The sequence below is a fragment of the Lutjanus erythropterus genome, chromosome 22 (genome assembly GCF_056507025.1).
Source record: "Lutjanus erythropterus isolate fLutEry1 chromosome 22, fLutEry1.hap2, whole genome shotgun sequence".
Classification (NCBI taxonomy): Eukaryota; Metazoa; Chordata; class Actinopteri; order Lutjaniformes; family Lutjanidae; genus Lutjanus; species Lutjanus erythropterus.
The window spans coordinates 16,325,895-16,351,685 of NC_139338.1; the positions used below are offsets into that span (position 1 = coordinate 16,325,895).

Genomic DNA, 25,791 nt, shown 5'->3' on the forward strand with positions numbered 1-25,791 from the left:
AGTCGTATAAATATCCAGATGTGAAACCTTAATGTGCAATCTGTGTGCAGTAGATGGGGTAAAGGGTTGCAGGGACTTCAATGTGCAGATCCTGTAGACTTAAAGATGATGGGACTGTAGAGAGCAGATAAAGTCCAGAGCCCACACCGAAAAGATCACTCTGTGGATGCCTGGTCTGGTCTTGTCGTCTTGTGACTTCGCATATGAATTTTCTGGTTGCATGAGGTGTGAAATCTTTTGTCACACACAACACATTTATAAGGTCTTTCTCCAGTGTGAACTCGCTTGTGTTTAGCCAGCCCCGAGTGCAGACGGAAACACTTGCCACACTCAGGGCAGGAAAACGGACGCTCGCCTGTGTGAATTCGTTGATGGGCTTTAAGTCTTTGCAGCGTGATGAAACTTTTCCCACAGTCCTTGCAGTGATATGGTCTTTCACCTGTGTGCTGCCGTGAATGAATCAGAAAAGCACCTGAACTGCAGAAGCCTTTCCCACACTCACTACAGAGGAATGGTCTCTCCCCTTTGTGCAATCTGATGTGCTGTGTCAGTCCAGTTGGCTGGTCAAACTTCTTATCACAGTATTTGCAGGCATGGAAGCCCTTTGCCGCAATAGGAACAAACATACGGCTTCACGTCAGCATGAGCTTGCATGTGCTGCTCCAGACGGCGCTTCGTCTGGAAAGTCTTGTCGCATTCATCACAGCGGTGCAGCTGCCTGAATGTTGGGTGTTCGGCTCTTAGATGACGTTTTAATGCTGATGGTTTCCAAAAGCTCTTTGGACACGCAGGACAGGTGAGCTTTTCAGTTTCCTTTGCACTGAAAGTCAAGTCTGTGCTACAATTCTCCTGGACTCTACTACTGTTTACTGCAGGCTCCTCTGAGGTTTGCTCACAAAGCGTCACTTGTGTCTCATAAACACCTGGTAAGGGACAATACGTGCTCTGAGAGACTAAGCAGCCGGCATGATCTGAAGGAAAAAAGCACAACAAAAGTGGTTAAGGTTGAGTAACAGTTGATATTATTGAAAAATGTCTCTATAAGGCACTAAGAACCTGTACTATGGCCACTGAGAATTCTTGGACAGTGTAACTGGACACAGTTGTACATGCATGTGTTTATAGTTTTCAATGAAAGCACTAACATTAAACTTTATTAAAGGCAGTAGCAATTACTTTCTCACAGTATGTGTGAGACATCTCATATATGAAGGATGCTCACCACTCTCATCTGCCACACCAGCTTCTTCAGAACATGGAGAGGAGGTGAGGTTCAGCAGCTTTCTCTCCATCAACTGCAAGTGAGACGGATCAAGTTCAATGGAACTGTCGTCAGTCGCTTCATCACTGCTATCTCCACCTTTTCCATCTACAATGTGATCTCCCACTGATGTCTGTTTAGATGCAAGTGTGCACAGGATGGTGTCCGACATGAAGGAGAACTCACCTAAAACATAAAAAATTCATGTTAGGGCTAAAAAATCATGTATAGTGGTGCTGATTTCCAAATACAGAACAGATAGAAACAAATCAAACGTGTGTGCAGTGACTAAGTCTCTATAAAAAGCTCCATTGTGCTTACTAGAGGTCAAATACTCCACACTGAACTTTAAAAATGAACACAATTTCAACACACCCATCAATATGAAAAGGGTGATCTTCACATTATCACCACAGCCCATTGCAAAAGGACAAATGCAAACAGACTTTACTTTTAGTCAGCTTTTGTCGGTGCTTTTGATCCTGCAGAATCTTCCTCAGATCGTTGTGATCAGACACAAACTGCTCAAATTGGAAGTCAAAGGAGGACAGGTCAAACAAGGAGGACACCTGGAAAAATATTCAGATTCAACTTCAAAGATCATTCTTGACAGTGTGGGTCTATAACATAAACCTGTGGCAATCAACATCAACATCAAACACTTTGCACGACTCGATGCCGCTAACCTTTGAGAAACTTGGTACAGGCAGAAACTCTTCCAATCGGTAGAAGAACTCCCACACTAGGATCTGCAACGCTGTATCATAACGGGCTCCATACAGCGCAGGGAACACGTTCTTGGATGTAGAGTAAATGCATGGTGTTACATCCTTATTAAACAAATATAGATGGACACAAACTGAAAAATGTCAAATGTTGGAGCAGAACTCACCTTGAGAAATGTATCCTTTTCATATTTGTCAGTGAGTAATGTCTGAACCAGCATCACAAATGCTGACTTTGATATCTCCACTTCTCCATATTGATCCTGCCATGAAGCCCAGGAGAGCAGCATCATTAGTTTTCCATTCAAGTGTCCCCCTTACTAAACATGTGGGATATTAATATTGTGTATATATGTTTAACAATAAAAACATATTTTATTTAATATTTCCTACCTCTTCCTCCTTACACTTTATTGTACTCTTTTGGAAAATGTTGAGGTGTTCCTCCACAGCATTACAATCAATGGACTCCACCTTTCATTAACGTTAAACATTTTTTTTAAAAGAAACGTGCTCAAATCACAATTAGACCTTGAAATATGGCTCTGGATCCTTAATGATGTTATAAGATTAAAAAAAACAAAAAAAAAAAAACAAATAAAGACTTGGATGATTGTCCAATTAGACTTTTTAATATAATTTGTCACATGGACGTCTTATGAACTATTATACACTATTAATATACACAGTTGGGGTTAATTATAGGTGACTAACCACCTGTATAATTAACTTGTATTCATTGTGAAATCGCCATAATACACGCTAAGAAAGGGCGTCTTGCCAGAAGCGTCAGTCTGGCTGTAGGTGCGTTTGCTTGTTCACCGTAAGTACTCACACTTGCTTGTCGTCCCTCTTCATCCACCGTGATAGTAAAATGAAACGCGGTCCTACAACTGCGGTCCTGAAACTGCAGCTTCCTGTAGCGTAGTTGTACTCCGGAACAGCAGGTGGCGTCAATGAGCCGAACACGCTGGTTACAAACCCTGTATCTTCCCGCCCAGCAGGGGGTGCTGTGTGCTGAAGAGACGCCGCTTTGGGACAGCAGCCGCAACTCCTGAACTGAATTTAGCGGTACATTTTGATTACATGGAGCACTACTGCGGCAAGGCTGAATTTATAACACCAATTTAACGTCACTAAATGTAAAATATTACATCTCTCAAAGGCGTAACTAGTTAAAAGCACATCCGATACATACCTGCTGCTGCTGGACTTTTTGCCACTTCCAAGAGCGCGTTAGCTAGCTTAGCTTTGCTAGCTGTTGCAGCCAGGTATTTAACTAGTAGCGGAGTTGAGCGACTGTCAGTGAAATAGCACGTTTTATCTAATGAAACTACCTAGACATCACACCAAAATTGCTGTGAGTATAGTGAATCATAGTTCACGTTTTTGGCAAAGAATGGAGATAAAAAAAAAAATAAAGTATTCAGCTAGCACTTCCGGTTCCCTGTTTTCAAAATAAGAGGCCGACTCAAGTGAGTTAATCACACACAAGTTCACATCTTGTTGTCCTGTCTTGAGGAGAATGGAGAGCAAGGGATTTGCCTGGCAAGTAGTTACACTTAATAGTTTTTTTTTATTATTATTGTTTAAGTAATTTTACTTAAGTTACGTTTCGAATCTAACCCACAATCAGCATCCTCCTGGTTGGAGAACCTGATGCCCTTTCTCAAACAAAAAGATTCAAGTTCACATTCAGAGACTCAACCGAGAGAATCAACACGAGATGGCAGCCTCTAATCTCATATTTTAACAATTTAAGAATGCCTCCAACTGAACCTTAAAAAGGAGAGATTAGATTAGAATTACTCTCTGTCATTAATGTAATGTCCCAAGGACAATTTTCTTCTTTTACTTTTTCCCGCCCATCCATTTTTCTTTCCCTTTTCCGATTAACTTAAGTAGTAGTATTAAGTAGTAGTAGTAGTTGTTGTAGTAGTAAGGTTTGAAGCCACCTGTACCTGTAAAAGTTAAATTTTGAATGCAGGTCATATACTTATTATGGAGCATTTTTAAATTGTACTATTTCTACTGTTACTACGGTAAAATATCTGAATACTCGTTTTACCACAGTATACAGTATGTATCTTAGTATATACACAGAGACCTGTCCTTGAACTGGTCGGACCTTTACTGAACATAAAGCTGACGGCGCCACCTCGTGTTGTGAGCTCTGAATTGCCTGCTGGCTGATCCGGTCTTCGTCAGCCAACCAGGAAAGAGGGCTTGCCGTGATCTGGACTGAGGCGGATGAGACCAGAAACCTTTGTTCTGTCTCTTCTCCCGATGCGAGAATAAAAAACAGAGACCATCAATGCGTCCTGCAAAACCGCGTCCGCACTGCGTGGGTTGGCGACCGCCGATGGATGCTTTATTAATCAGAAATTAGCGGAATTTATTCATCATTAGGCTTCATCTTTTTTTCCCCCTGATCGCTTCAACCCGAGAAAGACATCTGGACGTTTTTTTTTCCCTGTCAGCTACTAAATGGAAATAAATCGCGGCGCTGAAAGTGGAAGCAGTCGAGGTGCGTGAACTCCAATGATAAATGAGTTTATATTGATAAATTAGTTTTACACAGATGCTGGAAATTAACTGCTTATATTCTGCATTATATTCCTACAGTGTTTCTGTTAGGACTAACTTGACCACAATGAGCTTCTCAGCATCTCAAGTGCTCCCTTTTTCCCATCACTCCATCAAGGACTAGTTGATGTGGTGGAATAGTTTCCTTTTAGTATTGATGAGCACATTATTATAGCTTCCTATACCTTCAGACTGTCAGGCGATCAATAGGCTGCTGGGATGTAGATGTGAGTTTGTTCTGAGTTTGATGGATGCTTTTGTCAGAGCACTTGAGAGCAGCACTGTCATCATGCCATCATTACAGCCGGCACTTTGCTTCCATAAATCAAGCTCACTAATGCACAAGGTCCTGTTGGCAGCATGTAAAGTGGCAGCTGGATTTTGTTCAGATTGAACAATTTATTAAGTAAACCTCCACTGAAGTCAGCTTTGGATCGCATTTTGCCTAGGGATGTGCTGATCCGATACTCAGCATCAATATTGGTCCAATACTGAAAACTGTGGGGGGAAAAAAAACTATAATCTGATACAATTCATTTGCCTAATCTGTCACCTCAATGTGTAAACAAACGTTGAGTGACATGCCATAAAGAGAGATTTTATAATAATACTGAATATTTGTTTCAGTTTGAGCAAAGTGCCTCCATACAAATGTATTATTAACAGATGAGTTGTCTGAGACAGTGGCTCATAACCTGGGTGTCAGTACCTTCAAGGGGGTCAGATAATTCCTAGGGGGCCCCAGATGGTTGTAGGAAATAAAATAAAATAAAATATTGTGGCAAACAGAATGAGAGCCAGGAAGCTTCTCTCTGCAACATCAGGTCCTAAAGGACATTCGACATAAGGGACAAGTACTCTGGGGGGCGAACACCAACATGATTATTCTTAGGGGTTGTGACTCAAGAAAGCCGAGAACCATTGGTTTAAAAAAGTGAAAAAGCTGGTGTCAGATCAAAAGTTTTGCATTACTGGAATCATGAAAAAGTGGAATCAAGCCATCCCTAATTTTTCCTTGTCCAAACAACAAAATTCAGCTTAGTGGTTGTAAAAACTACACCAGCCAGTCTCTTCCCACACAGAGCGTGGTGAAGAATCATTTTAAACTGAGCCAACAAACACATAAGGAATAACAATAATCTGAGCTAATTACTGTACCAAAACAATAAACAAGACAATTTTCAAAGCAGGTCCATTCTTGTTAAAAAAAATCTGACAACTCTGTATTACAAATAAGAGAGGTTTTATTATTTATTTATCACCCTTTATGTGAGAACCATTGGAGTTAATATTTTTGTGGATGTATTTAATTTTTTGACATTGAAATATTTGTCTTTCACAGTGAGAGTGGGCAATCTAGATCAAATCCTTCATTACTGTATATTGATATAATTAGACTGTAAATAATGATATTGGAAATAATGATATGTTGTTATTTTTCCCTTTTTGTGCCAAGGAAACAAAGAAATCTTCTTTATAAAAAGCATGGCACCTGTTGCCCTCTTACAGCTCGGTTTGCTAGCTACTGTTGTCCAAGTCTGAACGCAAGTAACCAAAACTACATTTGGTGAGCACAAAATTGTTGGGAGAGAATAGATAAACATCAGCCGCTGCCATCAGTGAATGTGATTTCATTTGCTGGTAGGCTGCTGACTGAGACCAATGTTGGGTGCATAAATCAGTGCCTCCCTACAAAGTGCATGTAGTAGCTTTTCCAGGGCTTTCGATCTTATCACACAGTCTTTTAGTTTTTTTTAAATGTATTTTCTTTGGGCTTTTATTATGATAGAGCAGCTGTAGAAAAGAGAGGAAACTTGGAAGAGAGAGTGAGGGGATGACACAGAAAAGGGCCACAGGAGCTTCGGTACATAGGGCACATGCTTTGCCGACTGAGCCACAGGGATGGAGTTTTATGAATAAAAATTGTTACTATATAAAATAACCAGATGCTCATGTCTGTTTTGTGCTTGCTTGCCTATGCGTACCAAAAGTTCTGTTTCACACAGTTGCGAAAGTTATATTAAAATACAATATTACCAGTTTTCCATAAAGCAGTCCTGCTCATTGATGTGCAGATTTCCCCCAAATGTCTAATGCAACCAGATTTATAACAGAAAAGCTATAAATTATACTGCAAAATCAGTAGACATTTATATCTTCTCTCAACTGGTAAGGAAAAAACTTAACTAATAAAACTAAAATGCAGTCAAACCATTAGAGATGTGTGCAGGTGTGTCTTGTAACCTGATTATAAGGTTGACAGCCTTTGGGTTTTTTATTCCTGCTCTTGTTTTCTATCAGGTTGTCTGTCATTTAAAATAGTCAATATTGCCTGTTGATGCTCAGTAATTCTCTTTAGAAAAAAAAGCTGTATAAAATAAATTTACTTGTCAGTTACATTAAAATATTTAAATACATTTTTGCTGTTTGTTTTCAGGTAATGATCTTCCAGTCCACTATCTGCGCCTCCTGGCCCCGCCCTTGCAGCTTCTCTCAGCTGCAGTGTGGCAAGTAGTGCAGCAGGGACTTGTGGACCACTATGGGATGCTGGAAGAGTTTGTTACCATGGTGACCGAGCTGGTCCCAGAGCTGATGAGCTACAGTCAGAGGGCTCAGCTCATCCTGGGACTCAGGGCCAGGGTCAGTAATAATCTCTGTTTGAGGTGACACTTGTGCTTATTTTAAGCTGTTTCTCTGTTTTAATAAAAACTAAGTTAAAGAGGCAACTTTCAAATTACTAAATAATTAATGTAAAACACAATTCAAGTAACAAAAGAGAGCAGAGATTAAAACAAAGTTTGTCAGGAGCTGTAGTCCAGTGTTACACCTAAATGACTGTTTGAATGTGATGTATTTGATTTTGTGTTTACGCACTTTCAGCTGGTTCTGGAGATGTGTCGAGGTGAGCATCCAGTGGACCTGCAGACCATTCAACCACATCTGGACAGAATTAAAGCTCCTGTCAGCACTGCCAAGGATCATCATGTAAGTAACCATGGCACCATGTTTCTTTCACACATGCACCATACTTATTCAGACATCTCCGGCAGGAGTTGTATGTGAGAATGCCAATGTACAAATTTGTTACACCGGACAGTAAAACAAATTTAACCCCGGGAGATCCCCTAGTCCAAAGTGCATGTGAGCCACATGTGTAAATAGAGCAGCTCAGTGTCCAGAGCGAACGGGCATGTTGATGAAGTTGCACAGTGTGCCACTGCTTTATACTCTTTTCAGCTTGCCAGTTTTCCTTCTACTCTTCTGTTATAGTATAGAATCATTACTTAAGGGTCTCAGGTAAGTTGCCAAGTGAATGCAATCATCAATCACTGTGACTTCACACGGAATCAAAACACAGAGTTAACAAGTTAAAAGTGTGCACTTTTTTTAAAAAATGAATGTCATAAATGCCTTGCACATTATTGCAGCGACTTACATACTTAAAAAAATATGATTGAACAAATCAATTAAACATGAAAAATTTAAACATTTGGAAAATGTTATGGTTAATATTTTTGATATTATAATGTCACTACATCTTCTTTACATGGATGTGTGCATTTAGGATAATGCACCAGATAGTCGAGCACAGTGGCAACCACCGGCACCAGATAAACATCAGATTTCCAAATAAAGTAAAACCTGCTCATAAAATCCAAGTGCACCATCAGAGACTTCTGAAATTTGCATACTGTCAAAATGTTGACGGTGTTAATTTTGTACTGATAAGAGTTTGTGGTTTCACTTCCTCTGCCGGCCGTTCCTAACTGTTAGTTGAAAGTGGAGGTGTATTTTCCATCAGACACAAAAATAGGCAGTGTGTGTCTGCATGCTAAACAGGTGATGTGTCGTCCGTTCACTTTTGTCCTCTATGAGATCATATGCGGTGATGTGACATACTGCAAGTTTTAACCAACGAAGAGCTTTTGATTCTTAGAAATGTATCATTTGTGACAACAAAGTGATTACTGACACTGAAGAAAGGCATCTCACTCACCAGGTAACCATCGACCAGGTGGAGGAATCTGAGGTGAATTTTGTGGAGTTGGTGCATTCGTTACTGGAGGATCCTTCTGAGAGAAAATACTTCTTCCAGGTAAGATGACAGTCACTCCACTGTGTAGGATTTAGTGGCTTCTAGGGATGACCTTGCACCTTTCCTGACCCTTCCCTTCCAAGGATGTAGAAGAACCTATGGTGGCTGTGAAACTTGCAAAAAAAACATGAAAGGCCATATCTAGTGCCAGTTTTTGGTTTGTCTGTTCTGGGCTACTGTAGAAAGTTGGTGGTGCAATATGGCAGCTTCTGTGGAAGAGAGCCCGTGCCCTCTGTAGATATAAAAGGCTCATTATACATCAGGGGTCTTTCATATGTAGGTTGAAATTTGAAGATGTCCAGCAGTGCCATGAGCTCAGAACCAGCAGAAACCAGTGGGACCCAGGTACACTCATCTACTGTCCAGAGAAGTCTGGCCAGAAGTGGTCTTCATGGAGGAATTGTGGCAGCCATACCTCCAACATGGAAACAAGGCCAAGTGACTCAACTATGCATGAAAACGTGGGAACTGTGGTGCAGAAAAATGGCAGCAGGTGCACCGGACCGATGAGTCAAAATTTGAATTATTTGGCTGTAGAAGAAGGCAGTTTGTTCGCCGAAGGGCTGGAGAGCGGTACAATAATGAGTGTCTGCAGGCAACAGTGAAGCATGGTGGAGGTTCCTTGCAAGTTTTGGGCTGGATTTCTGATGGAATTGTGGATTTGGTCAGGATTAATGGTGTCCTCAATGCTAAGAAATACAGGCAGATACATATCCATCATGCAGTGCCGTCAGGGAGGCGTCTGATTGACCCCAAATTTATTCTGCAGCAGGACAACGACTCCAAACATACAGCCAATGTCATTTTGAACTATCTTCAGCATAAAGAACAACAAGGAGTCATGGAAGTGATGGTACTTAAAGTGTTTTGTAAATTATGGACTGGACTGCACTGTAATTCAACTGTTTAATATTGCCACAGGTGTCTTTGTCTTTGTTTTATACTAGTTATAATTCTATAAATAAAAAATAATGGCTACTGAACAGACCTGTCACTCTTAACCATCATATCATTCACAAGAGATGGTGGGATAATCGAATCACTAAAACAGGCGTGACAGAATAACAACCACAGTAAAAAAAAAAAAAACATCCTCAGGCTGTTGTATCTTTTCAGAAGTTCAGTGTCTGGAAGACGAGTTTTGTGCCAAACACAATATAAGTACAGTGAGGAGAGTTGTGCTGTACATCAGTGAAAATCAAACAACTCCTCCAGAAACATACACTGCAGCTGCAACTGGGTCAGGACACAGTTTCCCAACAACAAACCATCCTAAATGTCTCTCTCCCTTTCTGAATCTGTCTGTCTGTATTTCTCGTCTGCAGGAAATCTTCCCCGTATATTTTGGCTCAAAGTACGATGCAGCACTTGAGATGCTGGTGTGGGAGTTCATATCAAGACTGGAGGAGCTGCTGCCAGTTCCAGACTTCACACAGGTGTTACTTTTCTTTGAGCTCTAGCTTGGCATGCATTATCAGCCAATTGCATAATTATAATAACAATAATATACCTCCCTGTTTTAATTTGTGTAGCAGTTTCTTAAATCAACTTGTGTTCACTCAGATATCCTATTTGCTCTTAACTGTATCAAGTTATTTGTTTGAATATCACCAACATATCTGATAAGCTAATAATAATAAACTTTATTTGAACAGCACCTTTCATACAAGAAATGCAGCTCAGGGTGATTCACAAAAAAGTTAGATGCAACAAATACTTCACATGAAAATAGAGATTGAATAAACATGAAAACAGGGATAGAATGCCATAATTAAAGGGATAGTCAGCTGGCATTCCCCGAGTTTGGAGAGGCAGAAAGGAGTACTAGTGTGGCAGTTAAGCAATGTCCTACTGTGGAAAGGGTCAGCAACAAAAGGTATTTTAGCCACTGAAAAAAGGGCAGCCTAAAAAACAAGTCAGTATCAGTTTAAGTGTATGCTATATTTACAACATTTTCACCATCTCGGCTTGTCGTGAGACACCTTTTCCAACAGAAAAGGCCATTATGAAGCCAAATTCCACTCTTTCCAAACCAACCATTGACCATAGGCAAAATCAGTAATGTTACCTCACAGAACACTTCGGTGAATCGACAGCTGTCCTTTTAAAACACAGTAACACAAATAAAATAACAGATCAAGGCAGCAGTAGACCACCAGCTCCAGTTTTCTGCATGGTAAAATTATTGATTTTACCCATGGAGTTTGGTCTGAGTGAATGATATTTGGCTTTAATAACAGCGTTTTTCTCTGAAAAGGCTGTTTAATGACAATTTAAAGCTCTGAAAATATTCTAAATACTGCGCACAACTTAAGTTGCTAATATACCTTTTGTTGCTGACCCTGTAGGTAATACACTGACTATGCATAAGTATCTCATACAACCATACTGCGAGTAACCCAACCTGTCCTTTTAATGTTAAATAAGATAGAAAGTGAAACGCAAGCTAAATGGAATGAAACATGTTGCATACCCTTTGAGCTTTCCCTACTGCTACTGTCAAGACCATTTCAAATGAGCAGATGTCCTTTCCATGCCACATTGCTGCTTATATAACAGTCATATTTTGGCTCCTGCTCCGTCCCTATTTTGTTACCTGCCCACTGCGGTGTTGATGTGAAATGAACTGCTACCTGGGGAGGTTATCAGGCCCTGTGGGAGGTCTGCACTACTTGTTTTGCCTCTGTCTTTTACCTCACCATCACAATAAATCAAATTCAACACAGACAAGTGAGTCGCCAGGAAATAGCTCTGGCGTTCTTTCAGAATGAATTGCTGTTTTCATGCTGAGTGTGGCCCATAGGCTCGTGGAGGGGGCTCATCTGTCTGCACCACTGACCCAGAGACAGATATGGAGGAGGGTTAACTGGGCACAGGTGCAACTCAGTGTCCCAGTGGACTGTCACTCGCTGTTCTGTACAAAGCAGCAGCAGCAAAATAACAAAGTCAGATTCTCACATATTATAAAAAAACATCCTTATCAAGCCAGAAAGCTTTCATTTCCTCGCACAGCTATAGTTTCACTTTGCTTCTTTATTGTGTTGTAATTATTACAGTTATTTCTTATGTGAGTCAGTAAGATTGCATGAGGTCTGAATTGCGGACCACCTTACAGAGTCTTAAATTTGACTTGTTGAACCCTGCAGAAACCCTCTTTTAATGTGACATTCCTCATATTTCTGGCATTGACATAAAGTTATGTCTGCATGTCAAGGAAAATCCCTGACCCCTCATTAAATTAACTTATTTTTCATTTGAACTCACTTTAGGTCATTTACTAAAGCCAGTAATTTGATCTCTCTTCTCAGTTGGCAGCTTTGCTGGGAGACGCGCCGTCATTCCTAGACGACTGTTTACAATCCTTTTTCCCGCCAGAGGACATGAAGGCTGTGATTGAACACCACAGAGACCTCGGCCATTTTAAAGAGAAAGGTACCGTAGACCCATGGTTATGTACCGTTAAATTATAACAGCGAGTCATAAAAATGGTCAACCGGTCTAAACTGAAACAGAAAGGAAAGATGGCGCTTTGGATGGCAGCCGAAGTTCTCCGTTCTCTGGTGCTCCTTCTGTTTTTGTTTTGTTTGTACTGTTTTCAGCTCTCCCTCTTTGATCACATACACCGAGGGGGGAGGATTTTTCAACATCAGAAAATCCACAGGTCAATTTTTTTCTCAATTCTTCACTGAACCAGAAAGATTTACCCAGCTTCTAGTTGGAGGAGGCAGCAGCTCTCGATGGGATTTGCAGGACACGCAGACGGGGGAAGTGAGCCGGAGTGCTCGTTAAACTGAGACGGCGAGGATTTCTTGCGGCCCTCCCGTCAATTCCATATGGTGAATGTCCGCTCTCTGACCAACAGGATGGATGAACTGCTGCTCCTCTACAGAGCAAACATGGGCTCTTGCAGATCTGCCACTCTGTGCTTTGTCGAAGCCTGGCTTTGTGAGCACATCCCAGCTGGTACACTACACCTGCTGGGATTCCAACTCCTCCGAGTGGATCGTGTAATAAGATATCAGGGAAAACAAGGGGAGGCAGAATCTGCTTCTAAATTAATGAAGCTCTTACTTAAGCCCCTTTTGCACTGAAAGAAAAAATCCACTAACATCTGGCTTTTATCTTCAGTGGCAAAGTGTGCAGTCTCGGCAGTAGTCACAAGTATTTATTGGCTCCAGCTCCAATCGGCAGTGATGGAAACATGACACCCAGCTGGACACGCTGATTTCCGCCCCTTTTCCGGTGCGACTGCAGCTGTTTGTCATCTCGGCTACAGATACCATTCATCTCCATTTATGCAGTGATCCAAAATTGGTCCAAATTAGTCGGCCTTCAGTTGGAAAGGCTGAAGTTAAAGATATAAACAAGCAACCACTGTAACAGGGTCACTGGCCTCCATGCTGCTCCATGCAATTCTTTTCAATAGCTATTAATCTGTTGATCATTTTCTCAATTAATCAATTAGTTGTATGGTAAATATCGTGTTTTGTCCACATCTTAAAGATATTCAGTTTACTGTCATAGAGGACTAAAGACACAAGAAAATATTCACGTTTGAGAAGCTAAAATCAGAGAATTTGGACATTTTTTCTTAAAAAAAACGACTAATCATTTTGAAGAACAATTTGGCATTTAATGTGTCAGTTGGCAATTATTCAATTAATCAGCAGCTCTCAACAAAATAAAAAACTTGGAGAGTAAACACCTTGACTCTTTGCTCAGTCTTCTTGAGGATTTTAGCAGAGCAAACAATCTTGGACCATTGCTGCACACCATAATAAAGCAAACACCTATTGCTCTGTTCCTCCTGCAGCTTTGGGGCTCTCTGTTCACCGTCTAGTTCATCTTCTCCTGACCTACTAGCAGAAACTAAATTCTGCTAAGACTGCGGTCAAAACTGTGAGGAGATGGACCAGTGAGGTGAAGCTGGAATTACAGGCCTGCTTTGAATGCACTGATTGGAGCGTTTTTGAGGATTTTGCTACAGACCTGGACTCACCCATCAGTTTTTCTTAGGTCATGTGTGTGCCGACTAAAACCTTCTGCACACGCAACATCAATAAACCCTGGTTTATAGAAAAATTCAGGGTTGTCAGGCCAAGGAGGAGACCTGCACACCTCGGCCAGAAACACGCAAACAAAAGAGATCAGAGTAGCAGAGAGGAGCTTCACTGAAAAGTTGAAAAACAACCAAGGACCCTGTGTCATTGTAGAGAGGCCTGCAGGACATCACCAGCTACAGAGAACCTTCCCCCAACACTGTTGTGACTCATCAACCAGCCAACAACCTGAATGTATTTTATTTCAGGTTTGATAAGCCAACACTCGCACCCCTCACCCACTCCGACTCAGACATCAAACAACCATCTGCATCCCCTGCCACCCCCTCCCACTCTCCACAGATCCCCCACCTGCACTCAGGTTCTGTGAAGAGGATGTGTGCCAGCTCTTTCAGAGACAGAAGACCAGGAAACCACCGATCACACAGATCTTCAACAGATCACTGGAGCTGTGTGAAGTTCCCTCCCGCTTCAAACACTCCACAATCATCCCCATAAAAACCCTCTATCGCCAGATTAAACGACCACAGGCCTGTCATCCACGTCTGTGGTCATGAAATCCTTTGAAAGTCTGGTTTTGAGCCCCCTGCTGGGCCCCCTGCTCTTTGCCTAAACAGGTCAGTGGATGATGCAATCAACATGGTACTGTGCTCATCCTGCAACACTTCAGTTCCCCAGGGACACGTGCAAGGATTCTGTTTCTTCAGCCCGATGTTTAACGGCATCATCCTGGAAGTTCTCCGCTCTAAAAATCACCCAGCTCACGGAGCTTGCCTCACAAACTTCCTGACAGACCGGAATCAGCAGATGAGGCTGGAGACAATCACATCAACACTTGCATTAGGGTTGTGCGATGTCTACCAAACTAAAAAACTACAAACTTATGATGTCTACTCTGAAAACTGTCTACTGACAAGTAGTGTTAGTTAGATAGAAACACAGTCAACAACTAATAGATAGAAAAAGCAAGCAACTCAAATGCTACATAAACAAACACACAACTGAGTTACATTTCTAAAGTTTCTTGAAAGTCTCTTCTTTGTACAGGAAAAATTCTTTCGATTTGCCCCGAGGCTGAGAATCCATTGTTTGGACATGTCTGTCCAATTTACAGAGCACATCCCCACATAAAACACACTGAGCTCTATCCTCTGCTTTTCAAATGGTGCTGGTGAAACAAGCATTTCTAAACTCTTCCTTGCATTAAAGTTTCACATTTGAGAGTGACGGAATCACAGAAGTAACGCTCGAGTCAACAGACCAGCTCTTCTTCTATTTTAATTAGGAAAATTAATTAGCATAGCATTGATATGTTTTTAATTATTGACTAATTTTGGGTTGGGCTGATGGATGATGTCATCTTCCATCGTGATGGCTTACAATGATGGACCACAAGCCCTCTGCCATCGTAACATTGTGATTTAAAAGTCTTCTGTGTTTGAGATATTGTGTTCCCTTAGAGTTGCCGTAGTTGCCTTAGCTCTGTTTTTGACATGTGGGGGAGAAAATAAAAAGATTCTTTTGCTGCTGCTTATTCTCTACATCTCCATTTTGTGTTTATTGTTTTCTTTTCATGTTTTTTATCCTTAATTTCCCATATTTCCTAAGTGAAGATTCCCCAAGCAAAGATTTACAACAGGTTGTTTCATCTCACAGCAGAGACGACTAATAAAGTGGAAGCTTTTGAAGAGAAGGTGACCACAGTCATGTTCGTCTTGCTAAATTTGAGTTTGACAGTTTTTCTTGTGTTTGAACCAAACTGGGGTCTAATTTATCATGTTTTTTTTCTCATTTGTAGATCCTAGATTATTACCGATGGATGACTGCATCCTCTCCTCCCTGTCTCTGCCTCCTGGGTCCAAACCTGTCATGAACACCACGTCCTGCTCACCCGCTCTCTCAGATTCAAACACTGCAGAGCACAAAGGACGTCTTGACGCTCCCTTCAACACAAGCAGCCTGGAGAGGCTGAGCAGGAGGAGCTCAGAGACGGCGAGACAAAGACCGAAGGACACAAGAGACTCGGGCAGTTGGCAGCTCCAGGTTGGGGGCAGGAGCATTTCTCAGGAGAGCAACGCGCAAAACACAATTAGTGCACGGCCGTGTGATGAAACCATAGACCTCACCACATCTCACGAGACCGCAGACACAGATTTAACAGCTGATGACGACAGCCAAAGCTTGAGGGGAGGGCGTGTTCTCAGGAAGAGGAAGCTGAGCGGAGGTGTGGACGTCCCTGCGAAACAGCCTGCAGAGGCGACGGCTTTCTTGTAAGATCACCAGAAATGTTTTTACTCCTCTGTTAAACACAAACACACAACATTCTTACACCATTATCTTAACAATTACTGAATGGATTGCTGCAAAAATTGATACGGTGTGTACATTTGCAAAAACAGTGTCGAAAGCCGTAGCTTTCTCTGGGACTGCGCCAAATCTGACCAGCGATGACATGTACAGACGCATGTCATCATTCAACCTCTGGCTGTCGAGGTGGTGTCCAGCAAGTGCTGTGGGCTTTGTAGATAATTTGTGGACCTTCTGGGAAGACCTGGTCTGATTAGGAGAGACGGCTCTCATATCTAAAGATCCGACTGAGTTTATTAGTGAATCAAAACCGTGACAACCCAGAGTGAAGAGCAGGAGGCAGAGCTGCAGTCCTACACGCCTCTCTGCATATCCATTAGAGCAGTTACCCACCCAGAACCCCATTGAGACCGAGTCTGTCTAATAGAAATTAACACCATCACTGCAATAGTAGAGCAAAGTAAGAGATGTGTTATGAGGCGTGGAGCAAGGTAGGATATTTTCTGTGATGTGGACAAAGTCCTCTGGCCTAAATGAAGCAAAAAGACACGATCCTGAGGCAGAATGAATCCCTCGTCTGTATTGCTTGCAGTACATACAGTATACGATATGTTCTGTACTGTGACTATACACTTTTTATATAATTTTTTTTGAAAATCCAAAATGTTTCTCATGTGATCAAGTTCATTTCAAAATGATAAATTCCTTTTGACGTGGCTTGCGCTCTGTTCTTGGCACTGAGATGGACAATTTTTCGATTTCTTCAGGAGCCGTCAGTAAATGAACGCACTTTGCAGGACATCAGACAATAATTAAAGTAATAAACTTGAAACAACCGACTCATATTCGGTGGGTTCATAGCTGTACTATTGAAAATTGTTTGCCCTTTCTCTCCCCCTGATCAGCTGTTCACCTGTCCTAAATCAATAATCACACCACGCCTACGTATCACACCACCTGCGATCATTATAACTATTCCCATAAAGACAACAAACAAACTAGCAAACAGCAAACGTCTTACCACAGGACATCCTACCACATGATGAGAACAATTAACAACAGAAAATGCATGTTGTGTCAGACAGATGCATGCATTACTGTGCGTGTTTTTCCATCTTCGCAGGGATTCGTCTGTGGATGATGAGAATTCAGTTGAATCTCCTCTAATTTCAATATGGGGAGAATACACAGGTTTGTACAGTTTATGAGTGGATCAGCAGATACTTGCGTGTATCAGCCCAAACTTAAAGCTTTGACTGACTCTTCTGGTTTCATTTCAGACTCTCAGGAAGGTTCTTTCCCAGTTGTGACAGACACAAAGGTCCCGTGGTCGGACGAGGAGACCCTCAATCTGCTCGACATCTGGGGGAAGGACTCGGTGCAGCGGGCTTTGAAGGGCTGCCTGAAAAACCGCCACATATTCACACAGATCGCTCAGAAGATGGCAGAGAGAGGCTACATGAGAACAGTGGAACAGTGCCAAACCAGGATCAAACGACTGAAGAAATGCTTCCGCCAGAATAACAAGTGGGTTTTATCCGTCCTCTCTGCTTGTCTGACTGTCAGATAAATAGCATTTCCCTCATACCTTAGATGTCATCCCTGTGATTTGTGAAACAGCAGAGAAAAAAGTAACTGATGCAAAATTGCCTTCTCCCTGATCTTCCACCAGAGGGAACTCCAGGCTGGAGTGTAAATTTTACGAGCAGCTGGAGAGGATACTCGGCTCCTCGGCTCCCTCAGCTGTTCCTGAAGTCACCTATGACGTTGAGGAAGTCATGGATGAAGACGAGTCCCAAGACGGAGACGAGGACTTGCAGTTTCTTGGCCAGACAAGCCGACTGGAAATCGGTACAATGTCACATTTTTATACTTTTGTACATCGCTGCTGCAACAGGGATGTTAGATGTTTGATAACTTAAATTAAATTGCAATTTTAAATCAGAGACATTAGATTTTTTTAAATGTGTTTCAGAAAATTTTATCCTGTTTTTAATGAAAAATTATCTGAATTACTGTATTTAAAATACTTAAAAGTGCAATAAACTACATCCTATGACACATATGATTCATCACATCTTTTCTTTATTGCCTTAATATGGGAGAGACCATATGATAATTAAATAAACTATTATTTGTTACAAACGTGCTTTAAATTTCTTTTTAAGGAACTCGAAGTGTTCCATGGACAGACCTGGAGACGCTGGCCCTCATCAACACGTGGGGTGAAGACAAGATACAGCAGGAGCTGAGAGGAATGCACCGAACCGGACACATTTTCTCCATCATATCCAACAAGATGGCCACCCAGGGCTTCTCCCGAACACCAGAGCAATGCCAAACAAGGCTGAAGAGGCTGAGATCAAGTTTCAGGCAGTGCTACCAAAACAAGTAAGTGTTATAATGCTTTCAGCAAGACAAAGTTCAGGATGTTGTTGTTTTACAGTTTCCGTCTGCTCTCTTCTTACCCCTCGATGTAGCATGAAGGGACAGGAGCCAGTTGTGTGCAAGTTCTACAATGAACTAGGACGAATTTTAGTGAAGGACTTCCCCTCAGTGCCGCAGCTGGATGAACTCTCAGGAGAGGCTGAAGACAGCGACTTTCCGTCCTTCACCCATCAGAATATCGGTAAACTCAGATGTTCTCTACTGACCGCGGGGAGTTCAGATAACCAGCCGAGGTGTTTGTAATCACATTATGACACCCTGACACTGTGTGCCCCTGACATCTGGTGGCAAGAAATTCATTCAGAAATATTCTGTTGAAACTCAAATATGTGGAAATGCATAGAAAAGAAAAGGTTTCCTGACACGGTCTAAAATTGTAAATCGAGCCTTTAATGAAAAAAAGTTAACCTTTTTTTTTCTCGCAAGTTTAGGACTTTATATTGTCTGAGAATATTCAAGTTCTTTTTTTTCTTGTAAAGCTGTCAGTCTTTTCTTGCAAATTTAAGACTTAAAGTTTTTTTCTCAGAATATCATCTCCCTCCCCTCATTTTTCAAAAGTTTAATTTTTTTTTTTTACCTAAATGGCGATGTAGTGTATTTAATTTTTTTGACATGTCACACTTGAAACGTTACACAAAAAAGAAACACAGCATGCAATCCTGTGGATTTGCCCTTTGAGCTTTTTCCCTCTGGGAGGTGCTATAGCCACCAAAAATGTGTACATCAATTACAAGTTACTTTAGATGATAAATGCTAGATTGTCAGACCAGTGAACCACAACTTTTTAATATCAAATGGATTGTCATAAAAATAAAAAAAAGTTTTAATGATTCAGTGTAACTTTAATGGAATATATAGTATAATTAAATTAATCTTTTTTTGTACCAAAACTTTTTGGTTCAACATCAGAAAATATTCAGAACAAAAACAGCCAAATCAATAACAGCTAAAGATCAGCTCAGTAAACTTTTCAAATGAAGTGTTTCTGTTTGTGTCTCTTTAGAGTCTGCTGTGGGCATTCAGGAGGACAGGAAGAAAGTCCCCTGGTCAGACAAAGAGACCATCATCCTCCTGGAGATCTGGGGAGACCCACAGGTAGAGGATCACAAATTGCAATGGGAAATCAGTATTTTAACTACGACTTGGTTACACCTTTAAATATCCTGATAATCAGGTTTAACAACCACCTTACTTCACGTAATGAGCAAGTCAGAGAGCTGTCCTGCTAATCTCAACTGTGCATGTCCTTTAGATATGACTTGAAGTTTTGACTTTCTGCAGAAACAGAAAGCTCAGGAGCACAAGAACCAGTTAATCGTCTTTGTAGTGATAGATTTCTAGCCTGAGGCAACAAATAATTAAAAAAAAAATTAAAAAAGAAAGAAAGAAGTTGTCATGTGTGTCCAAAATGGAGGATGCAGGTGCACGATATCCTGTAAAAAAATTATTTTAAATGTTTTTTATATTGCCACCTTTACCAATAATTTCACCTACATTTAGGTCCAGCACAATATGAGACGTTACCCACACAACGGCCACATTTTCACTGAAATATCAGAGAAACTCAGCGCCAACGGCTACTTGCGCAGCCCCGAGCAGTGCCACACCAGGATCAAACGACTGAAAGCCAACTATCGGCAGTGTCAGGAGAACATGAGGTACGAGCCGCACACGAATATTCAGCTTGTGTACTGTACTGCTGGCAGGACGTGTGTGTCTTAAAACAACTGCATTCGCTGTGTGTAGCTCATCAGGGACCGACAGAGTCGACTTTAAATTCTACGATCTGCTGGAACAAATCCTGGACAAGCAGCCGTCAACATCATCCACGGTGGTAACAGACTCCATCGAGATATCAGAAGACTCCAACAGTGAATCAGTGACGGAAACGGGTAAGAATATGCATTAATTATGTCACATGCTATATTCAGTACAGTTACAATTAATGATTAAATGAAACTTGTGCAGTATATTAATGACTAAATGCACGTGAGACCCGAAATACTGTATTGGAATTGAAATGTTCTGCATCATTGGACATGTAATTGTATAGATGAATCAATTTCTTGGCTGAAACTGCAGTAACTTGTAAAATTGTGCATTAAAACCAAAACTAGCGCAGACAGTGATGAGTGCTGTGTCTGTTCTGTCAGACGGAGAAATCAGCATGTCAGCAGAAAAATCAGCACCCAGCTCGTGGTCGGACGAGGAGACCCTGGCTCTTATCGAGGTCTGGGGCGACGAGGACGTTCAGAGGGCACTGAGGGGTTTTGTCCACAACGGACACGTTTACGCCGAAATTTCAGAAAGAATGCAAGACCTCGGCTTCTCAAAAACCTCAGAGCAGTGCCGCTGGAAGGTCAAGTCACTGAGGAACAACTTTCGACAGTGCTACGACAAGAAGAAGTAAGATCAATTTTTCTGTTACTTTTTCCGTTTTATCTGTTGTATGACGATAATGGTTCATATCTTATGTCTTTTCACGCCTTCTAGATCTGGAAGAAAAGTCGATTATAGATTCTACAAGCCGCTGGAACAAATACTCGGACAGGAGGCGGTTTCTCTTGATGAGTATGATGAAAGGGATGAGAAAGCAGACCAGGATCCAGGTGCTGACGGGGTGAACACAGCATGGACGGAGCAGGAGACGGCCGCTCTCGTTGAGCTGTGGGCTGCGGACGACGTGCAGCACAGTCTGAAAACCTGCGTTCGCAACGGGCACATATTCGCAGACATTTCTGAGAAAATGGCCTCCATGGGATACCTGAGGACGGCGGAGCAGTGCCAGTCCCGCATCAAGAGGCTGAAGAAGACTTACAGGCGTTACTGCAACACCCGGAGGTAAATAAAACGGACAAGTGATTGTTATATCGACATTATTATTTCATATATTAGTAAAAATTTCCCGAATTGGTTGTCAAAAAATACAGAAGCCGAGAGACGCAAGTGAGAAAATGATGATGAAGTCTGACCTGAATTATTTTCTGTCCTTTGTCCCTGACTTAAGAACTGGTGAACAAAAAGGTTTTGCCAGGATAAGTAACTTTTTTTTGCACCAGTACTGCATGTTCTAAAAAGGACTAAAGCATTCATTCAATGAGTATTACAATTATTTATCTCTCTTTATGTTTTTGTGTGTTTTACCCACATTTTTAACTTAACTTTTTCCTGCTTTTTTATACTTTTTATATTAATCTGCTTATAGTATAAATAGTATTAGTAGTGGTAGTGTTAATAAACCCTTAAAAAAAACTTCTGGGGGCGCCCCTATAGCTCAGTCGGTAGGGCGTGCGCACCATGTATTGAGGCTGTTAGTCCTCTGCAGCGGCCGCTGGTTCGAATCCCGCCTGCGGCTCATTTGCTGCATGTCATCCCCTGTCTCTTCACCCCCCTTTCCTGTCATACCTTCAGCTGTCACTGTCAATAAAGGCAAAAATGCCAAAAAAATAACCTTTAAAAAAAAAAAAAAACTTCTGACAGAAAAATCCCCTTTCAAACCTTTTCACAGATGTTTTGTGTGTGTGTGTGTGTTGTTGTTTTGTTTTAATTTATTTTGTTTTGATCAGGTTAAGTTTTAGGTGTTCATTGTTATAATACTCATTTTGGCCTCATTCTACCTCTCAGTCATAAACACAGGAGAGAAAACAATTTAGACCAGATTTGGAAAATGCACCACAAGAATTTGTTTTGTCTAACTCCTCTCTCAGGGCCTCGATGCAAAAACATCATCCGAAACGTTTTTCATTCAAAGTAAAACCACCACTTCCATCACAGCAGACATGTTTCCCAGCTTGCCTTTGATTTGTGTTTTCCAGAAGTGGAGGACGACCCACAGTGTTTCGATACTTCCACCTCCTGGCTCCGGTGCTCGGTGACTTTGTTTACGCCGATGTGGACAGTACTGCTGCTGATGCAACCTTCCAACCTCTTATGGATAAAGATCCTGAAATTTGTAGGTTTAAATCTGTAACAAGTCATCACGCCTTTGCACAATTGCACACAGTGTAACTGTGCAGATGCTATGTACATTTCAAAGACTACAACCCTGTAATAATCTGTTCTCAGACGAGCAGCCTTCAGGCAGCCACCTGCTGACCGACCTGAGCAGAAAGATGCCCTGGTCGGACCAGGAAACTCGCACCCTGCTGGAGATCTGGGGCGAGGACAGCGTCCAGCTCACCCTGAGGGGCTGCTTGAAGAACCGCCACGTGTTCGACTACATCTCTGACAAGATGAGTGACCGAGGATTCCTAAGGACCACAGAGCAGTGCTACTCTCGCATTAAGCGCCTTAAATATGGCTTCCTCCATGAAAAGTCAGTGAAACGCTGATTCTTTTTCCTTCTAAACTCACTTCTGATTTATATTATTGTTATTGTTGTTAACTGCCAGCATGTGGCTAATAAGAGGCTACATTTTTAAATGAGGAAATGTGTCTGGTGATAACGTGACAGTTTTTTTCTCCTTTGAATTCAGGGAGGATTTTAAGTTTTTCAGCGAGATGGATGAGATTTTCAGGAAGGAGCTGAAGGTGGACGACTCAGTCCCAGACCTGTCGGTCAGAGACGAGCCGGATGACTACACACCAGTGCCTGCTCCAAAGAAAGGTGAAAAATAAAGATGATTTATATCAAGGTTGCGATGTATTTTCAAAATGTGAAATTGACACCATCGGATACTTTTACATACGCTTTTACTGCACTCCATTTCATATATACTGTATGTGTATGTGGCTGGATTGTCCAGCTTTCAGTATCAGTTTACGCGATATTTTGACTATTTTCACTGCTTTACCTTGGCGTCAGTCAGCCTTTTTTAACTGGAAACTGCTGTAATGCGAGTCAAATAGCACCCTCTATAAACCAATCACACTCCTCAGGCAAAAACTAAGATTTTACCTTGCAAAACATGGGAGTTGCTGGTCTGCAGCTGCCTCAATCTGTTAGTTTATTTTTATGTGACTTCGGTGAATCCGAACTATCCCTCACACAGTAACACAGACTGATCAAGGCAGCTGTAGACCAGCAACTCTTGTGCTCTGTCAAGACAAAATTACTGCATGAAGTCTGCTTAGTTTGGAGAGAGTGATTTCTGACTTGTATAACAGCAGTTTCCCGTCAGAAAATGCTGTCTGGCGGCAAGATAAAGCTGTGAATACTGCTGAACATAGTGTACATTCAAACGGATATTGAGTACCTCATGCAACCCCACAGTGGAAAATCTGAAGTATCCCTTCAATTTACTTCATTTTTAGTATAAAAAGTTGAATCGAAACAGAAAATATTACCAAAAAAAAAAAAAGAAATTTCTAGATCAAAATTAAAACACGTCACTGATGCAGGTTTACAAACCATAGAAGAAGGTAAGAACTTTACAATAAGAGACAGATAAGAGCTTCGCTAGAAAGAAATCCTCTCTACAGTTTGATAGGCATCTCTGACAACCGTCTTGAAGGAGTGAAAATCTCCACTAAAATCGCTCTCGGATCTTTGAATCTTTGTGAGGAATCCACATGCTTGTCATCCTGTTTCCTATAAAATGAGTTCACGAACAGTCATATCATAAATTCACGTAAACAAATCCCTCTTTAATGCTATCTACTGTTTTTGCTTTTCTTTAAAGATTATACCATATTAGATAATTGTGTGATTCTGTCAATCAGATGGAACTATAAGGATATACAACTGTCTGTATAGCTTTTCTCAGTGTTGTAACACTGCACTCTGTTTGTAGCCTCGGTTACCCAGTGGGTGGCCGACAGCTCTAAGCTAGCCTGGGGCGACGGTGAGACCGAAGCCCTCCTCGACATTTGGGGGAGCGAGGAGATCCAGGAGAACTTGAAGAGCTGCACCAAGAACAAACACATCTTCATCCAGATCTCTGAGGTCATGGCCAGCCAGGGCTACCTGCGCACCCCTGAACAGTGTCAGACCAGGATCAAGAGGCTCAGGGCCAACTTCAGACACTTCCTGGAGGGTAGAAAGTAAGTACCACTGTTACTGGGGGATGATCACACTGTAGGTTTTTTTTTTTAAACATTTTTCAAACCTCATAACATTTGATCCACTGCTGTTATACACATTGCTTTGTGGCAAAACTTTGTTTTCCTTTATAACAAGCTCTGAAATTCTGTTTCATGTTTCCAGAGGAGAGAAACAGGAATGCAAGTTCTTCGACCAGTTGGTGCAGATATTTGGCAGCAAGTACGTAATAAACTCAGACCCCCTGGCCGATGAAACAGCTGACGGTGTAGGTAAGAACTCACATTGCCTCACTGGTCTCCATCCTGTTAACCTTATGCAGTGGATATTAACTTGATATTGCTTCACTGATGACAGATTTCCTTTCTTTTTTCTGCAAGTGCGCTGGTTAATGTAGTTAATATATGATTCCTTCCTTCACAACTCGTCATTGAAATTACTATTGCTTTGTTAGCTTTTCTGTTTTACCTTATTTAATGTTTACTTTGTCTGATCCAGAGACCTGAAACTGTCCCATCATCATAGAGTGAAATCAAGAGGACACAACAGCTGCAGACCGACAGAGCAGCATCCAGAGGAGAAAAAAACAGGACATTCACATAGAAACTGTTTGATTAAAGGCTGTAGTTTGCAGCCAATTACAGAAAACCAGAAGGAAGCGGCCTGTCCAGGCTCACTCAGATCAACGTTTGCCTCTGTATATACTTCAGATACTTTTACATTCTTCAGACGCACAGACCTGCTGCAGGCTGTAGTGCTGTGAGTGTGTGTGAGAGAGTGTATGTGTGTGCGTGCGCGTGTGTTTTCATCCCTCCACCAGAGTGTCTTTGTGATGACTGTGTACAATAGAGCCATGACAATAAAACCAGGAAGCTCAGGGCTCTCTGATCTCCGCCTGGTGGGAGTCACAAACTGCTGTTCTCCTCCAGAAAACATGTTTATACTTAATATTTAATTATTTTCTACTTGAACTAAAAAAAAAAACAAGAGTGATTCAAAGCACAGGCAAAAAGAAATACACGCAAGGCCTCTAGTTCTGTAACCACAGCGTACGTTTGCTTTTTTTGGTCTTACATCAGGTCTCACTTGTTGAATCTTGTCTTTGCACTTGTTTATAATGTTAAAAATCTGAGTGTTCAAAGTCTATTTCATAAGGGTAAGTCTTATTTTTACACAATATAAGTTGATCTTGTCCAGAATTTTATTTATTTAAATTATTGTTTACAATTTACTTTAAATAAGTTACATTTCAAACTTCACTGAGGCTCATTTTTCCAGAGATGTAGAAGGTTTGTCACACCTAATTAAAGGAAATTGAAATGTTTGAG

General features: G+C 41.4%; 1 protein-coding gene and 1 pseudogene across 3 annotated transcripts; one reads left to right on the forward strand and one right to left on the reverse strand.

The window, feature by feature from the left end:
* LOC146306785 (uncharacterized) lies at positions 1-4,298 on the reverse strand (annotated as a pseudogene). Its single transcript, XR_014769018.1, has 7 exons — positions 4,200-4,298; positions 2,380-2,460; positions 2,154-2,249; positions 1,948-2,058; positions 1,713-1,830; positions 1,226-1,447; positions 1-971 (listed from the first exon to the last, which is right to left on the reverse strand). The product of XR_014769018.1 is annotated as an uncharacterized LOC146306785 (transcript).
* On the forward strand, positions 3,909-25,791 carry LOC146306786 (uncharacterized). Of its 2 annotated transcripts, XM_084711230.1 has the most exons (23): positions 3,909-4,513; positions 7,010-7,212; positions 7,453-7,557; positions 8,573-8,668; positions 9,994-10,104; positions 11,977-12,100; positions 15,527-15,998; positions 17,159-17,226; positions 17,316-17,562; positions 17,708-17,886; positions 18,204-18,426; positions 18,516-18,664; positions 19,487-19,578; positions 19,984-20,141; positions 20,230-20,375; positions 20,637-20,889; positions 20,977-21,324; positions 22,299-22,435; positions 22,549-22,798; positions 22,959-23,089; positions 24,216-24,465; positions 24,629-24,735; positions 24,962-25,791. In XM_084711230.1, the coding sequence occupies exons 1-23, from the start codon at positions 4,474-4,476 to the stop codon at positions 24,967-24,969; spliced, it is 3,897 nt and encodes a 1,298-aa protein (XP_084567356.1). In that variant the 5' UTR covers positions 3,909-4,473; the 3' UTR covers positions 24,970-25,791. The 2 variants fall into 2 exon arrangements, with proteins under 2 accessions (XP_084567356.1, XP_084567357.1); XM_084711231.1 differs by lacking the exons at positions 3,909-4,513; positions 7,010-7,212; positions 7,453-7,557; ... (1 more) ...; positions 9,994-10,104; positions 11,977-12,100 and adding an exon at positions 15,406-15,422.

Excerpts from the sequence above, each read along its gene's own strand:
- LOC146306786 (XM_084711230.1), top strand. The coding sequence starts at position 4,474 with ATGGAAATAAATCGCGGCGCTGAAAGTGGAAGCAGTCGAG. Across the intron at positions 10,105-11,976 it reads CAGTTCCAGACTTCACACAG|TTGGCAGCTTTGCTGGGAGA; the intron begins GTGTTACTTTTC and ends CTCTCTTCTCAG. Across the intron at positions 17,563-17,707 it reads TGCTTCCGCCAGAATAACAA|AGGGAACTCCAGGCTGGAGT; the intron begins GTGGGTTTTATC and ends ATCTTCCACCAG.